General features: G+C 45.4%; 2 protein-coding genes across 5 annotated transcripts in view; one reads left to right on the top strand and one right to left on the bottom strand.

The window, feature by feature from the left end:
• The window catches only part of COL23A1 (collagen type XXIII alpha 1 chain), a 155,151-nt gene extending 146,078 nt beyond the window's left edge, over window positions 1-9,073 (top strand). Inside the window, exons 21-29 of the mRNA XM_021410170.1 lie at window positions 312-353; window positions 986-1,012; window positions 1,533-1,604; window positions 1,701-1,754; window positions 2,128-2,154; window positions 2,649-2,702; window positions 3,333-3,419; window positions 7,321-7,359; window positions 7,787-9,073. Of these exons, the coding sequence (XP_021265845.1) occupies window positions 312-353; window positions 986-1,012; window positions 1,533-1,604; window positions 1,701-1,754; window positions 2,128-2,154; window positions 2,649-2,702; window positions 3,333-3,419; window positions 7,321-7,359; window positions 7,787-7,789 (405 nt within the window). The 3' untranslated portion in view covers window positions 7,790-9,073. The remainder of the gene's footprint in view (window positions 1-311; window positions 354-985; window positions 1,013-1,532; window positions 1,605-1,700; window positions 1,755-2,127; window positions 2,155-2,648; window positions 2,703-3,332; window positions 3,420-7,320; window positions 7,360-7,786) is intronic.
• Window positions 6,288-16,541, bottom strand: part of HNRNPAB (heterogeneous nuclear ribonucleoprotein A/B) — a 28,165-nt gene continuing 17,911 nt past the window's right edge. For 2 of the 4 annotated variants that reach the window (XM_021410200.1, XM_021410196.1), the window contains one exon: window positions 6,288-6,576. The gene's annotated coding sequence lies outside the window, so the exon portion shown is untranslated. Of the gene's footprint in view, window positions 6,577-9,827; window positions 10,531-16,541 lie in introns of those variants that run through there. The other 2 variants (XM_021410197.1, XM_021410192.1) reach the window with 1 other exon arrangement.

Consider the following 16,541-nt stretch of genomic DNA (forward strand, 5'->3'; position numbering starts at 1 on the left):
TTCTTTGTGTCCATATGGAAAATGACCTCATTTTCCATTGTATCTATTTTGCAACTAGCAAATGTGCTGAGTAGCATGGCCCATGCCTCTCATTTCAGAGGCCAGCCTGATTTGTGTGCTTACTAAGATGCATTTACCTACAAATTCTACGAGCATCTCTCTGGTTAGCAGATACCTGGATTGCCTGTATTAAATTAGAGAGCAGGCTACAGCAATCCTGGGCTGCATGAGGTTTTCCTTCCTGAGCTGCCTGCTTTCTCTGTGGCCCCGTGCCCAGCCCCATTAATGTGCCATTTAATTCCTCCGTGCAGATCATCCCGGAGCCAGGACCGCCCGGATTGCCCGGCCCCATGGTAGGACGATGGGACACTGGCATGCACAGTAGAGCTGAGCTGCAGCTCCGTTATACCATGCAATTAGTGAAGGGAGGAGGGAGGGTGTTTTGCTCTGTTTAATCTGAGCTGCTGTGAATTTGGGTTCCCCACCACCATGGTACTGATACTCCCACAGATTTGCACTGGTCAGGTTTTTTTTTGCCATTAATCGCAGTGGGAGGATGTGGGCAGTGATGTGAACACACGGAGTCATTTTCAGTGCAGGTTTCTGAGCTACCTACAGTGCTCCAAAAGGCTGAAGAGCTGCCAAGGGTGTCAGGAAAGCTGGGAGGCCTTCATTTGACCATGGGCACCTTGGGTAGACTTGCAGGGTAATGCTTCACAAGCACGCAGCGTTCCGCGCTGCTGCAGAGCTCTCCCTCCAGAGCTGACTCCTCTGCATTTTATTGTTGCGTGTTACGCAATGCGGCCTTTTACAGTTCCTTCCCACTGATTTGACGTAGGAGAACCAAATAAACTACCACCTGTCTGGAAAAATAAATATTTAGCTATTGTCAGCCCGTAACTTCAGCAAGAAGTGGTTTGGGAAGCAGACGTAGGGGTTTGTTTTTAAATTCTGCTTTTATAATGCACCATTGTCTTTCCTGTAGGGTCCTCCAGGAATCCAGGGGCCTAAAGTAAGTCAATAAATTAAATGTCACCCACTGTTTCCAGGCTGCCACTGCACTATTTGCAGGATCACAAAGGACTGTCAGCTCTGGGGACTGATTTTTTGTCAGTGTTTGTGACAACACATCCCTTGATTGTGTTGTTCAGCAGTTGGTGTTTTTGAAAATAAGCCATTCTTCCTTCCAAATACGTTTTATGATCTTAAATCCACTATGGAGTCCTGACAGCCTGCAGCGCATGGAAGTCTAGGTTTCCACACCCACGTACTGAAACCTTTATTTTCAACTGTTTCTTGTATGGTCTGGTCAAGAGGAAAACATTAACAGCATCAAGGGTGTGAGCTGCTGGGAGGTGTCCTTGTCCTTGGCTGTCCTTGTCCCGGCGGTGTTTGGGGTTGGTGCAGCGGCTTTTACACTTGCACGGCTCTGCCTGAGGGCACAATCCTGCCTTTTTGCACCAACTTCCCACCTGAGGCTGTTCCAAAGGCCTGTGTGCTGCTCGGCTGATGCCAGTGTTTAATTTCTGCAGGGCTTGGATGGTGCAAAGGGAGAAAAAGGAGACAGCGGTGCGAAGGGGGAGCACGGTGACACGGGCCCAGCTGTGAGTTGTTTCCCCACATCTCGTTTCTGGCTGTTGGCAGAACCTGGCCTTACAGCAACATTCCTAATGCTTTTTTTTTTCCTAACTGTCTTCAAGGGTCTCCCTGGTGCCCCAGGGCTCATTGGCTTACCCGGTACCAAAGGAGAGAAGGTAATCACTGGTGTGGGCTTGCATTAGATCTCCTCCCGCTCCCTGTTGGAGCTCCACAGAAGCCGGGTTATTGATGCCAAAGCCTCTTAATAGCCTAAATTGCTCAGTTTACCAATATTCACCTCCAGAACCTCAGCTCCAATGAGTTGCCGTTTTCCAGCATCTGCCAGCATTTAATGACAGTGGTTGGGTCTAGTGGTTGCTCCCTGAACAACTCGGGAGCACACCGTGCCCAGACAGGCGATGCTGAGTGCACAGACAGGCGTGCAACCCTCACCGTCCCCACCAAACATAGCATGTCACCACGTGGGAAGCTTTGCCTGCTACACTGAAATCAGTCCAACATGTCTTGTTTTTGTTTTTGCAACTGCAGGGAAAGCCGGGAGAGCCAGGATTAGATGTGAGTATGGAGAAAATTAATTGTGATGTGTAGAAATGTGAATCACGCACATGTAAAGGCCATCACAGTTGCTTGCTGTTCTCACAGATACACACAGCTAACACTGCACAGACTGCTCTCCCTTACTTAAGGCACTCATGGAACAGTGTCAGTAGGAAGAGGCTTAACTCAAGGCAGCTGTTTGATGGCTGCTTCCACTGCACAGTGATACCACACCACATCGGGTACCTCTGCTCAGCTGAAGGTGCTGTGGGGGCTTCCCCTTCCAACTGAGAATACTTGTATTAGATTCAGGAAAATCAAGATCTCCTAGAGATGAAATATCAGGATAGTTAAAGCACTAGCTTTCCTAAAAAATGGATGAGATACAGTCAGAAAGGAAGAAAATGCCATATTCTTTGCTGGTTGCTTCTGTTGATTTGAGATACTGGGATGTGCACAAAGTAAGCTTACAACCCTTTTCTTTTCCCACCAAAAAAAAAATACCATAACAGGGTTTCCCAGGTCTCAGAGGAGAAAAGGGAGAGAAGAGTGAAAGAGGGGAGAAGGTGAGTGGGGTATGACTCTAAGGGTGCTGGTGGGGACGAGTGGGCCGGGGCAGGACTGGCTGCTCCTCTCATGTCCTGCAGCATGGGTTCCCCTCCAGCTCCAATGTTTCTTGGTTCACTGCTGTAAGGCTTTTTCTGTGGCAAAGTATTTGTATGGACATTCTATGAATGCCTGCTGGCTTGGAAGGCCCTTCTGCAAGCCTGTCCCTCCCCAGCAGCCTGCAAATGCTGGAAGAGCTGGAGCAGCCTGGTAGCTCCAGGTTGGGAGGAATCGCTAGTTTTGGTTTATAGACCTTGAAACTGGATCCCAGTCGGTTTTTGTTACAGGGATCCTTAAATAAAAGGGTGCCAGAGCTGGCAGGGGCTACCCGACACTCCTTGCTGCCAGATACCAACCTGGTCTCTAGAAGTAACTGGTGACTTAGCCACCCTATTAAATTATTGCTTCCCTGCTTTAACTGAAGCTTTTCAGTCATTTAATTGCTCCATTGAGGTTGCACCGGTGCAGACATCCCTATTCTGACTGAAATGTGGGATGCTACAATAACTGTGCAAAGTGGAAAAACAAGGTGTGTTTCCCCTGCCAGTCCCCCCTCTGTTCCTGAAACTGTTTTCCTTTTGCAACAACAGGGTGAGCGAGGGATACCGGGGAGAAAAGGAGCCAAAGGGCAGAAAGGGGAACCCGGCCCTCCTGGACTGGACCAGCCCTGCCCCGTGGTACGTCTTCTGCTTTGCTCATCCGAAGCGTGTGTTGCTGGGACTGAAAGGGGACGTGGCTTTGCAGCCAGGGAAAGGGAGGAAGGATTTGGTAGATCTGTAGTTTGCAGTAAATCAGAGCAGATGGTTATTGTTTTCTCACTTTTCGTAATGGTTTGTTTTATCTGCACTGCTGGAAGTTCAGTACTCGCTTTAAGGGCTCCTCGCTGGCCAGATGGGAACAAACCACAGCACTAAAAATAAAGAATCTTTGTGTAGAGACCTTCTTCTTGCAGTCAGGAACAATGGGCTTCAGTAATGCTCTTCAGGAGATAGCATGCCCTGGTGAAGCTGCCTTCCTAGATTTCGAGTACATTTGCAATTGGGGAGTAACTCCGTGCACTGGATGAGAGGCAATTCAAAAGCCAGGTCAGCTCTTTATCCCATCATCTCCCCAAACCGAGCAGGGACCACGCTGGCTCTAGCTCTCTCTCATGGGGAAGCGAGTTGGTGTTGATAGCATGTTAATACTGCCAAGCTGTGTGATGTATGAGCCCTGAGGCTGCCAAAAAGTGCCTCTGGGAGCAGAGACCTCCCGTGTTTCTCAGGCTGAGATAGCAGCTAGCAGCTCAGATCTGTCCTTTCTCAGACACATCCTAGGCCACTGTCGTGCTGCATGTACACAAACAGCCTTTCTAGAAAACCCGCTTTGATGTTCAGGCTTGAGGAAGGTGGAATTCTCCAGGATGCTTTAAACCCTTGATATGGCCCCAAAAAAATCCACCCTGGATATTTGGCCTGGTAAAATTTACTTCCCTCCTTTTATTTACTGCTGTTCATTTAATGACTGAAACCAGAGACAGCCAATCCCTAAAATGCTACGTGGTTTCAGGATGGAAGAATAATTTGTCAGCTATTGAAACTGCCCAAATGTGACTTACACCTTAGTTCAGCTGCACCTAACTGGTAGTGCCAGCTATCTGCTTTAACTCTCCCAAAAACACATTTCTTGTCCAAATGTGGCTTTCTCCTCACCTCGCCAGCACAGCTATGGCGATCAAAGCTGACGTGGAACTCCACTGTACCAGCAAAAATGTCCTTCAGTCAGTGTGCTTTATTTTGCTTGGAGATCGAATGTGAACTACGAATATTTTGTTTCTGATGGATCACCTTTCCTCTCTCAACATGCTGGATGATTTAACCCTCATCTTTTTTTCAAACGAGAATCTCTGCTTTGACTATAGAAGATATTTCCCAGATGACAGTCTGTGTGTGTCTGTGAACTCCCTGCCATAAAACAACTCTGTTGATTTGCTGTGTCATCAGAAATGGATGTGCAAAGTTCTGAGCCCGTTCTTTCTCCTTTCTGCTCAAGCACTGATGTCTGTTCAAGTAACTCCCAAGTCCTTTATCATTCTCAACAAGCAGTTATTTCTTCTTAAACAGGGAGATCGTAGTATTACAGGCAGCAATGGGGAACCAGGTCTGCCAGGCCTGGATGGGGTGAGCGTGCCCTGCCCGCTGGTACAGTACCTGCTCTTTCCTTTCTTGCATGGCTTGTGTGTGTCCTGCTGTGGCCGAGCCCCTTCCTAAGGCACCAATCCCTCCAAGCAGAGAGAGCAACACAAGGCAGCAGAGCTGGAACGAGATGCTTTGCTTTGGCACTCAGAGAAGGACACCACTGGGTTGTGCCTTCTTTCTGCTGCCTTTAGATAAGGAGGGTAGGCCGTGGGAGATCACACAGGGCTGCTTGACTCTTTTTGACAGTAGATCCTAAAAATCAGTTCTTGTTTCTCTGGGCAGCTCTGGCCCAGTTCAGTTCCCCTCGTGCACGAGCTGGGTGCTGAGCTGCCCCCAGTGAACAGCCCTGGGTGCTGCGGGGCAGTGGCTGGAAGTCACAGGCCCTCCGGGCATTAAAAGGGCATTTGCTGCGTCAGCTCTGCGCTGCAGAGCTCAGGTTGAAATCCTCTGATTACGCAGAGAGGTTCAAGCTCTGCTCGCTGATCCAGAGGGTTCTGCATGACTAGCTAAAAGAGGTCATTGTTTTATTTTCATTTTTTTAACCATAGAAAATGCTGCATGTTAGATGATTTGCAGTCGTCTTCAGAGAAACAAAAGGGCAGTAAGCTCTCTTTCAGAAAGTTAAATTACTTTCATATGTGTCAAAGAAACCAATTATTAGCAGCAGGCCTGCTTCAGCTCTTCGTATTTACTCCCCAGAGATGTTATATTTGCTAAGCATGTCCCATCGTAACTGTACAGAATACACAAAGTCGATCTGTATCAAAGGCACTGTAAGGGCAGGAGGGGATTTTTCCTACAACTGATCACAGTGACCAGTTAAGGCAGCACGCACACTTTTTCTTGCCTGCCTCTGATGGGTTAGTTGTTGTTAGCTGTCATTAGCCGTTGCATGCTGCCTGGGAGTGCTGTCCTCGTTCTCCCCCCATTGCTGCAGTCATGGGGGGCTGCTGGGTTCTCACGACTGTGTTCAGTCCTGGGGTGTGAGCCTCACCCGCGGCTTGTGAAGCGCTCTGTGAGCAGACAAGTCGTTCTGGAGTCACTCGAGTGAAGCATGGTGGGAACACGTGGAGTTTGGTGATGGCCAAAATGAGTATTTTGAGCGCGCAGGAGGGGAAAAAAAAGGCCCAGGGAAATCAGCCCTGTGACCACCAGTGTGTTGAGATGTGCTCTGACACGTCATGTCGGGATGTCTCCAGGTGCCAGAACCGCTCTGCATGCTGTCCCCGTTACCCTTCGCCCCCTGACCACGCCGATAAATGTCACGGACCAAAATGCTGCCTGGTGTCAGCAGAAAACTGCGTGTGCTTCCAACTACCGTAACGTTATAGGAAAGTCTGAAAATAACTGGACCTGTCACACTAGCAGTAGCTGGAGAGGGTAACCTTACTTCACTGCATCTCTTTTATTGGGCATAGGCTATTTTACATATAAAATCAATACAGAATACAAAAAATGTGATGACTGACATTTACAGTAAAAAATGTAAAAATGCATTTTGACCTCTATTTGCACTAGCAGTTCTCTCCGTTGCGTACACGTCTTCGTGGCTTCCAACCCCTAGTTAACTTGGAGATGGTTCTGAGGGAAGGGTCGGTGCATGTGTGCTCTCTGTAGCTCTACATGCAGCAATTCATGCAATCAGAGATCCAAGAGCCTTAAAAAAAAATCCAGCATCAGAAAAGGCAGCTGAAGTCAGCTATTTCTGCTGAAGTAGCTTGAAAAGTTGGTCATACAAAGTCCATTCCTGTTCTGAGGGCTCCTTCCTTTTCAGTGTTTTCCTCTTGGTAAGTAAACTCTTTCGGCTTTCTCATTTCTGTATACTTCTTGCATCTCCATCAGAAAAAGACAAGTATTTTCACTCCCTTTACACAGCCCACAGCCCATCCTATTTCAATCAGTTCAGCAACTCAAGATTTCTAAAAGAAAATAAGTACTGCAGAATCGAATTCAACACAATTAGAATATCGTTAAAAAATGTATCAACCCCAACTCGAGAAGCGCGTATGAACAAAAGGTACATCTCCACATCATGCTTTCCACAAATAGGTCTGATCACAAAAACGCTACTTTTTAAAGCAGATCATGAATTAATTGAGGTTCCAGGTTTTGATGTGTGTTTGCCTTTTCTTTTTTGTTGCAAGGAAGCGTCAGTTTTTCTTTCTTTTATGCTAGAGTGCATTCAGTTTTGTGTTGTGCCTGACGCACAGATCACATTGCCTGTGTATTTACTTTTGTGCATATACAGTAAATTGGTTTTGCATGGTAATTGTCTTTTACCGCGCTGCTAACTCTTCTGTTGTTTGTTAAGGACTGAGCTTTGGGTTTTCGGTTCTGACACTGAAAAAGCCATCCATATCGATGGCTAGAAGAAATAAAATCTGTATGTTCTGTTTTGCAGGGACCAGACGGACTGCCAGTAGCAGGATGTTGGCACAAGGTACAGTGAGATTAATGGTAATATCTCCTTGCGTGGGCCCCGAGGAGTTGTGTTTGGTGCACGGTGGCTGTGCTCCAGCAGCAGGTGTGTGCCTGCCCAGCAGCACCGTGCCCTGTGAGAGCAGGGCCCTGCCTGCCTCCATGCCCTGCTCCCCACAGCGCACGCTGCTGTCTGCACAGCTGCTAGGAACACCACGCTGAAACCTTGCTAAGGCTGAAAAAGCCACCAATTAATAGCAAGCATGTTACTAACAGGTTGCAAACCCTCAGTTAGGATATAAGCATGCCCTTAGCGTGTAAGTTTTTTAATTCGGTGCCAAATCATTTGGAGGTACTGTTAATATTGAAAGAAATCTATCAATCTTGATATTAACCAGATTAGTAATGGAGCGTTTCTCTAATTAAAATGTTTGTGTGTTCTTTTTCAGTGATCTCTAAGCATGAAGCACAGTGTGTAAATAATGTGATATATTTTGATCTTTTTAATTTTTGTATAAAAAAAGGAAGAAAACAACCCTTCAACAGTAATATATTGACCTTTTTTTATACTGGATTCTGTCATTTATGGACTTTGAAAATACTGTAAAGCTCCCAAACCCGTAAGATACGCATGATAACATCAAGATTTGATAAAGGTACCAATGACACTTGCTGGGAATGACCAGAACTCACTGCTAATGTTGCTGCGTGAACTAACAGCACTGAGACAGCGCGTTGCCCCGTGTGCCTTACCGGCTCCCTGTGCTAACCTGGCTCTCAACTCTATTTGCATTGCACGTGCCTGCTCAAAGAGTGAAAAAAACTGGCAGAAAACAAAAAAGAAAAAAAGGATGCAGCCCTAGGGATGGAAGAAGCTGCTGTATGCCCTCTGGTCAAACAAAAGGACTTCAAACCTGAGGAGGAAACAAAGCCAAGCTCCCTTTGTTGCTACCTGCTGTCGTTACGATGGAAATAGCAAATCTTTGGCGAAACATAACCTGGACTGCCTGTGGATATTTCGGCTACTGTCAAAAAACCTTTGATCTCAAGAGGAAACACCTCTGGGTCCTGTCCTGCGGCTGAAGTTGTACAAACTCTTTGTTACAGCAGAACCCAAATTCTTTAAGAAACCTCCACTGCAAAATTTCAAAACAAAAACACGGCAATACTTTCAGAACAGAGAGTTGTGGGGCAGGGAAGGGCTCTGCTGAAGTCTTTATTAAGCAGCGGAGCACATACGGTTGCTATTGGGGTTCTCAGAACTTGGAGTTCAGAGTATTTGTCTTGGTCTGTAGGATTCACTTGCATTTGATTTTCTTGTGTTTATGTGGTTTGATTGTGAACTGTGTAGCTCTGCACGCTCCTCTTGTCCTCTTTCAGTCCCTTTTTTGGTCTCTTTCTTTAACTTATCTCAGGCCCATCCATTCAGAGCAAGGTAATGAATCAAAGGATAATTAGGATTTCTATTACGTATTGCATTAGTGAGAGAAATTTAAAAAGGAAGGAGTTGCAAACATCTTACAAGTAACGTTTCTTAAGATCGTGGAAAAACAGGGATTGTGCAGTAAAGAGCCATGAAAAATTATCTTGCAGGGAACACAATGGCTTACAACCGACTCTGTTCAACTTACAATGAAGATCAAGAGGCAATCAGATTCCTTTACAAGGAGGAGATACTTTATAGCAACAAGTTCTTAAGCTGAACAGAGAAAGATGTACAAAGATGCATCCAATGGCTGGAGTGGAAGCTACATAAAATCACATAAAACAAGCCATGGCTTTTTAATGGTGAGTCTGGCTAATCCTAACCAGACCAGTGATGGAATGAATCCCCGTGGCTTTAACGCCTTTCTGATTTCACAGATGGTTTCTGGAGGAAATACCTTAGCCCAATAGAAGTTGCTAGGTTCTGTGTAGGAGGCCGAAGTGAAATTAAGAGCCTGATTTTTGTGCTATCAAGCCAGTTGATGCAAGGAGTCATTTTTGGTGCACTGAGTCGATCTGAACCTGTGAGGAGGTTCCCTTGCATCTCAGGGCAGCTGATGCTGCAGGACCGGTGGGAGGAGATGCTACTACTGGCTCCAGGGGGAAACGTGCCCAGTACAGCTCCATCTAGTGTAAGTAATTCTAGCCCCAGTGTAGTGAATAGCAGCAGCAATGTGCTCGGTGCTCCACACAGACAGGGTGAAGTTTCTGATGTCTGGTGACTAGTTGTTCTTGAGCTTATCCTTTCAGTCAGCTGGGAGCATTTGTCATCTGCTGTTAAATGCTGAATTGGACACTGGCATGGTCAATGTGGACACAAAAGATTTACAGGCATAGGCAGTAATCTTCTGTAACCTAGCTTTGTTCACTGCCTAGGGCCTACACCTACACACTGCTTGCTTTGCGGCTACATTTCACATCATTACCAGTTAGTTACTGACCACATTCTTGGTCACTGTACAGATTAAATCAATTCAGATGAACTAACAAATCAAGAAACAAGAATTATGTAACTCAAACAGCAATGAAAATGCATTTTATTTACTTCCATTTCATGATGTTAGCTATCACTTTTGGTGTGAGGGTTTTTAAAGGCGTAAGGAGCTGCTGAAAGAGCTCCCACTGGCTTTTAATGCTTTTGAAAAACCCCTTTGCTGTCCCAAATTAAAGCTAATTCTTCTGTGGAAGGTCGAAGGCAAATCTCTCATTGATGTCACTGGGAAGAAGATCTGTAATTGTTCCCTTAATGTACAGTTGCTCTTCCCATCTCCCCCAGTCTTCTCCAAACTAAAGCAACTCACTACTCCAAACCACACCGTGGGCTTCTACACTTGTTATCCTGCAGATGTCCTGTTCATGGAACCTCTATCGATATCAATGAGAGTTCAGTCCCCAGAATGACTGCAGAAAGCACAAGAATCTGGAAGTGTCCACAAACAATCTACAATGCAGATAGAAAAGTCTTGTTTTACATATGCTGGCAAAAACTAAACAGCTTTCTATCTAGCTCCTACTCAAAGAAGTTTGATATCACTGAAGCTACAAGACAAGCTAACCTCCAAAGCTTATGAAATTATATTAAAATTTATATTTTCTCTGAGGAAATACCCCCGAAGTCCTATTATCTTCAGGTAAACAAGTCAGTATTCCGTCTTCAACTTGTGGAATATCCAGTGCTTGTAGGCATCAACTGTGACCACTGCCAGGCCTGCAAAACATTGATACAGAATACCAGAACAGTGCTTTACCTATTGCTCTAAGCGCTCTGCATGGTAGCCTTCCCCCTCCCAACACAGAGCCTGGTGCCACAGAACCCACGCCATTTGCTCTTAGCAGAGCAGGAGAGCTCTTCTGAAATCCACTGAACTTCTTCAGCGGGGTTTTTCCTCCCCATCCCCTTTTAGCGTTCCCGTGCCAGCCCCGGAGGAAGGCTGGAACCAGCATCCTAGCGCGGGGCTGTGGCTGATCTGTACCCATCAGTGCTGCCACCTCGGCTGCCAAGCATTGCAGAGGTAACGTTTGACAGTCCCCAAGTCAAGGCCCTCTGCAAGGTTTACCCTGTATGCTGAATATGGTGCATCCTGCATGTACAAAGCAGGTCCACCTATGCACTAACAGCAAGTCTGGTTTGCTCAGGATGCCTCAGATATACGGTGTGTGTCCAGACCAGCAGCCTGTGTGAAGCAGCTTCTCTGGTCTGCTGCTGCTTTCATTTCCATGGGAAGTGCTGGCAGGGACAGGTCCTGTGGTACATGGCACCTATCCTCACCAGCTATGAGGAAGTAACCAGCAGGGGGTTAGTTAAGGGTCTGCTGGTCCCAGGCCTAACCCATCAGTCCCTACCATCACCAAAGTAGCTGAAACCCGGGGCAAGCAGAGCTCCAGGGCATAGGGCACGGTACGGATCCCCAGGCACAAATATTGCTAGAGACTGCAGTGTTCCTAGTCCTTCCTGGTCCTCCACTTGGACCCCTGTGCTTAGCCTGTGCATTCTGAGCTGAGTTACAGAGTAGCTGTTCACTTTGCACTGACTGCACAGTCTAAGAGGAAATGTATTTAGATCCATGTGCTTCCCATGCACACATATTTAGGGGAGGTTGTTAAACGAAAAATTGTTTCAGAGCAGTCATGATCTTATTGGGAAGAGTTAAAAAAGGATGTGCTTTGCTCAGCAGATTCATGCCAGATCAGTTGATTGTTTTCTCTTTGCATATGAAAATGTTTACATAGGTCGTTTTAGAACATGGAATATGCAAACAGCTCACAAAGATAAATTTTACTTTTGGGTACTATTGGCAGTTTCAGTCCAAACTCAGGAATGATCTCAGCCGCTCGCAGAGCACAGTGCATTTCTCCCCCAGGAATTCTCCATCTTTTTTTTTTTTTTTTTTTTTTCTGGCTTGAGAGAATGCAAGAATGTTTCACAGGAATTCCGAAATGCAGCTAAGTGTTGCCACTAGATGTCAGTAGCAATAAAGATGATTGACGTGATGAAATGTAGGTCACTGTGACCGAGCAATTGATTTATCTCAATCGCTACAGTGGTTGATGTGTCAGCTTCATGGATTCATCAGTGAACAAATATTTGGGTTAAAACACTTAAGTTCTTTGTCTTGGGGGAAACTAAGCCAAGCCAAACTCGTGTTTATCTAGTTTACAGAACAACATTCAGTGGTCTGATTTAACCGACTGTGGAAGTGTGGTGATTGCCATTAGGCCCAGGTAACGCTGTCTGCCTGCTCCCAGGAGACAGGACAAGCAGCTGTGAGGTTTGTCTGCGCTCCGGGAGCGCTGCTGCTGTGAGTGTGGCCGAGTGCCCGGAGCTCGGCTGTGTGTGTATTTTGGTGGCCAAAAATGTCCGTGTTTGTAGGTCCAGTCTGGTGCCAGGAGCATGTTGGCATCTCCAGAAGGGCCCTTGCCACGGTGTGAGCCTGAGTGCTGAGGGCAGGTGGGGTTAATTAGAGTGCTGCAGCTGACCTAATTGCAGGCTGGGCCCCTTAGTTCACCAGTATTTCTCTGGGCTGTGAAACAGGTGGTAGGTAAAACCCAGTCTGACTCCAAACTGAAACTGTTTCCAAGACCTAATGCACTGGGATTTTAGCTTAAAAAGAAAAAAAAAAATGCCATATACTTCATTTTATTTTCATGGGGAAGACTTCTTGTATACACTGCTTCTAATCCTTGCTGTATATAGAACAGTAATGAATTTATTTCCATATGGATTTTTTCTCCTGTGTATTTACAAATATGAATGTTTCTTATGATGATAACAGGCTTTCTAATGTGTCTTCTTTTTAAAAAACCTGAAGATAAAATACTTAACTGAGTTTTTTATCTTCTGTAATTTCATGAATTCTGCATTTGAAATTAACAAGCCAGTAAAATGCATGTGAGGTTTCAGTGGCTCAAAGCAGCCTATGTAATGATGAAATGTATTCCACAGAGAATGACACAGGACGCTAGCCAGGCGTTTCAGATCATTCTAGTTATCCAGTGCCCAGGAAGCATGTTTGTTTATGAGCCTGGCTTTCATGGAGGACAGCCTGTCTGCTGGTCTGGGGGGCAGAATGAGAGGACTCAGCCAGCTGTAACCTAGCTTAATTACAATGCTGAAATGCCAGAAAAATCTCAGATTTACCGCAATGGTAAACAGCCATCCTGTATCTGTGTCCTGTAAACTCACCACATATATAAACTCATATTGGAGCATGGCTTTCCTGGTCATTGAATGCTGATTTAATGCTGCCCTCTAGAGGCTATCTTTTTTGAACAGAGAAACAAATTTGATGCTACAATGGGAAATCATCCCTACCCCAAAAAGAAACAGCACTGCTCCTTAACTGACCGCATACGCAGGCACAGACACACCTTTGCCATAACTCTGAGGTTTGAATCTATCACTGCAAAACAGGAGTGCTTAGACAGAAACTTTCATCTGCTTTCTAATTCTTCTATTTCTTCTTTGGGAAATACTATCGTATTTTTTTTAATCCAATTGTTGCCCAGATAATTAATTTGAAGCGTTATGCAAATAAAAGGAGGTTGCCAGCCAAGTTTCCATTCTAAAATTTTAGACTGAGAGCTCTGAATTATTTTCCTTACAGACAATAGATTTTTATGAATATATGCAAAAATATTAGTAACAACATAAAAATAAAGTGTCCCCAGGCCCCTTGTCTTGTCTTAACGCTGTATGTATCTGGCTGAACTGGGATTGGTTTGGGTCCAGCCTACACCAGCACGGTGCAGATTTGGTCCCACCATCCCCAGGGTGTCCAGGGGTGCAGGACAGGCCCTGTGCTGTGCTTGGCCGCATTGCAGGCCCTGATTGATTCGTTATGTACTTGTTGGTGTGTTCAGTAGCACAGCCAGGCTTAACCAGGTAGACTGTCAAATGAGAGATGAATTATGAGTATTGAAGAGGCCTAAGATACTTAAGTGAGACAATCAGTGTGGCATACACTGAGCCCAGCAACCTTACAGAGCAACGTTTAGGCTTGTTCGTAACAGCTGGGGGGAGAAAAAAAAGAAAGTATTGTACTGAAGCAAACCAGTGAGTATATAGTCTGTACCTGTGAACTTAATTACTTCTAGTGTTCTCGTGTTCCTGGGTGAACCACTGCAGCTTTCCCATGCTTCCATGTCATTCGATGGTGCACCAGAAGGGTCTGACTGTTGCATAATCTGCAGCTAAAGCAAGTGCTGAAAACCTGACACTTGGAAATGAATGGGAGATGGCCTTGATAGACCATAGGACTCTATGCTGCTGTAGAGGGCCTGGGGAAAAACCGCAGGGAAGCTGGGAAACATGAGTTTTCAATGCATAAGAAGTGGCGTTATTGACAGCAGAGTAGAATAAGAAATACATTAACATTTGCGGTTTTCCTATGTCCTAGGACAATTAATCCCTGTTCGCTAAGCTGTGGTAGGAGTTGTCTCAGTTGCTGTTTCATTGGAACAGTCAGAGCGAACTTGTATGTCCGTGTGTGGCTTCTTATATAACGTGGCTGTTAGTGGAGATTAAGATGGAGATGTCCCAAGTATCTGAAATACATTTCTGTGCAACTGACACTAGGAATATGTGGGTCTTCGTGTTCTTTTAAACACTGAATTGTACATTTAACTTCTAAACGTGCTTTTTATGTGAGTTTATGAAGGGGATGCCTACCAAATCTGCTTTTCTGCTGTGAAATAAAGGTAGGACCTGGCTTTGCAAGTACCCACGGAATTTCCAAATTAGGCAGAAGAGATGGTAAGTTGCCATTAGTTAGAATGGGAGCTGGCGTCCTGTTGTGTTTGCTGGGCAGTTTCTTAGATGGAATGCCACTGTGTAGGCAATTTCATAACATAGCAATTTCTTGCCATTACTATTTGGGGTTCTTTTTTGGTATCTTACTGAAAACAAAAGTGCTCAATATGACAAATGTTCTGCACAAAATACCAGTCAGAACTGAAAGCCACCAGCTCTGCCACATTAAGTTGCTTTGGGCATACAGATCTTTTCAAACTGGTCTGTCCTCTAGCATTTAGGTGCCGTTTCTGAAATGATCTAATTAGAGAAACTGTAGCTGCTGGTATGAAAACCTAACTGAAAATCTGACTTATTTATATCACAATCACGAGAAACGTATGCAATATGAGTTTTATCTGTACTTGTTTGAAATTATGTTGATAAGGCTTAATCCTCTCCCAGGTTGTGCAAGCCTTATTTATGGGAACGGCTGCATCACTTTGGGGCTTTGTTAGAACTGCCAGGGCTGTGTGCGGTACGCGTGTGCAGGCTGGGCACCCTGAGAAGTAGTTTGTGTGGCTGTATTTACGTGGTATCGTATACAAAGCTGAGTAAGCCTCTGTAAAACGTACCACTTTTAAAAATATATAAATATATATAAATATTAAAAATGAAAAAAAAAAAAAAACGCGTTAACATTTCTATTTGCAACATGTTGTAATTTTTAATTGTGTATGCCATGAAGAGTGTTCTATTTACTCACTGCTTTGGGGAACAACTGTTTTAAAAAATGAAGGCATTAATTACAGTATTTCTTATCCGTTGTTTTAACATGTTAAAATGGTATTAATTAGTCCCGCACTATGTAATTCTAGCTTAAAGCTGCAATGGGCAGCACATCAGCTCGAGACCACCAAAAACATTTCCTTGTGCTTTCTGTACTAAAAGCAAAGACCTGATGTTTAGAAATGGTCTCTCTGTACAGGTTGCTTTTACAATTGTGTGAATATGTATAATGAACTCTGCGTTTGTAACCAAGAATAAGCAAACTGTAAATGTTCCAGTTGTTACTATAAATAGCTGCCAAGTATCTTAACCAGACAAGAGTTCAAATAAAAATCAATGGCCGTTACTAGTATTTCCTCTGCTGTCCTTTGTTACTTAAAAACTGATTTATGTAGTACCTGAGTTTTACTGCCAAAGCTCAGCACAGTTTTAAATGTATGGCAATTTGGTTTGGGATTCCCCATATTAACACAAAACTTAAATTGCTGCCGTGTTTACCAAATAACTGCAACTAAAAATAATTCTGTTCTGCTGGGTATGGAGTCAAATCTTCTGACTCCTCTCAGCTGTTGCCAGTTTAAAACAAATGAATACAAACACATACTTAAAATGAAAAAAAATAAAACGAAATCTGGTATTTTTTAGAATAAAGCCTGGCACGTTCATGGGCTCCGCTGGGCATACAACACCTGCAGCACCAGACCCACCGCAGGACATCCCTTCTGGTTCTTATCTCTGTGTTTTTCTTTAAGGAATAGGCCCGTTCCCTCTCACCTGACAGCTGCCTTTGGCTTTAATCCCACCCGCTGCCCCTGGGTCAGCAGCAGGTGAGCAGACTCAACACAGGAGCACACCCATACAAGAGGTTTGTTGTACTTTTGCTTAATAGAGCTCTAACCCCTAAGCTACCATCGCAAATCGCTCCGAGCCGTGTGCTGCCGCCAGCGCTGTCCCCAGCACTGTGCCCCAGCCTCTGTGCACTGACAGAACCTCCCAGCGCCACGGGACCTGCAGGGTGAAGTCACCACTCCTGATGCCGGTGGAGAGGAGCCCAGCCCGGCAGGCGGAGTCCAAAGGCACGGGTGAGTTACGCTGCTCCCCTCGGTGCTGCCGAGGGCGGGCTGGGGAGCAGGCGGGGCCGGCGCCTCGAGCCGCAGCGCTGCCTTCCGGCACGGAGCTCGGCGCGCAGTGCCGGCCGGCGG

Source organism: Numida meleagris, chromosome 12, assembly GCF_002078875.1.
Source record: "Numida meleagris isolate 19003 breed g44 Domestic line chromosome 12, NumMel1.0, whole genome shotgun sequence".
Classification (NCBI taxonomy): Eukaryota; Metazoa; Chordata; class Aves; order Galliformes; family Numididae; genus Numida; species Numida meleagris.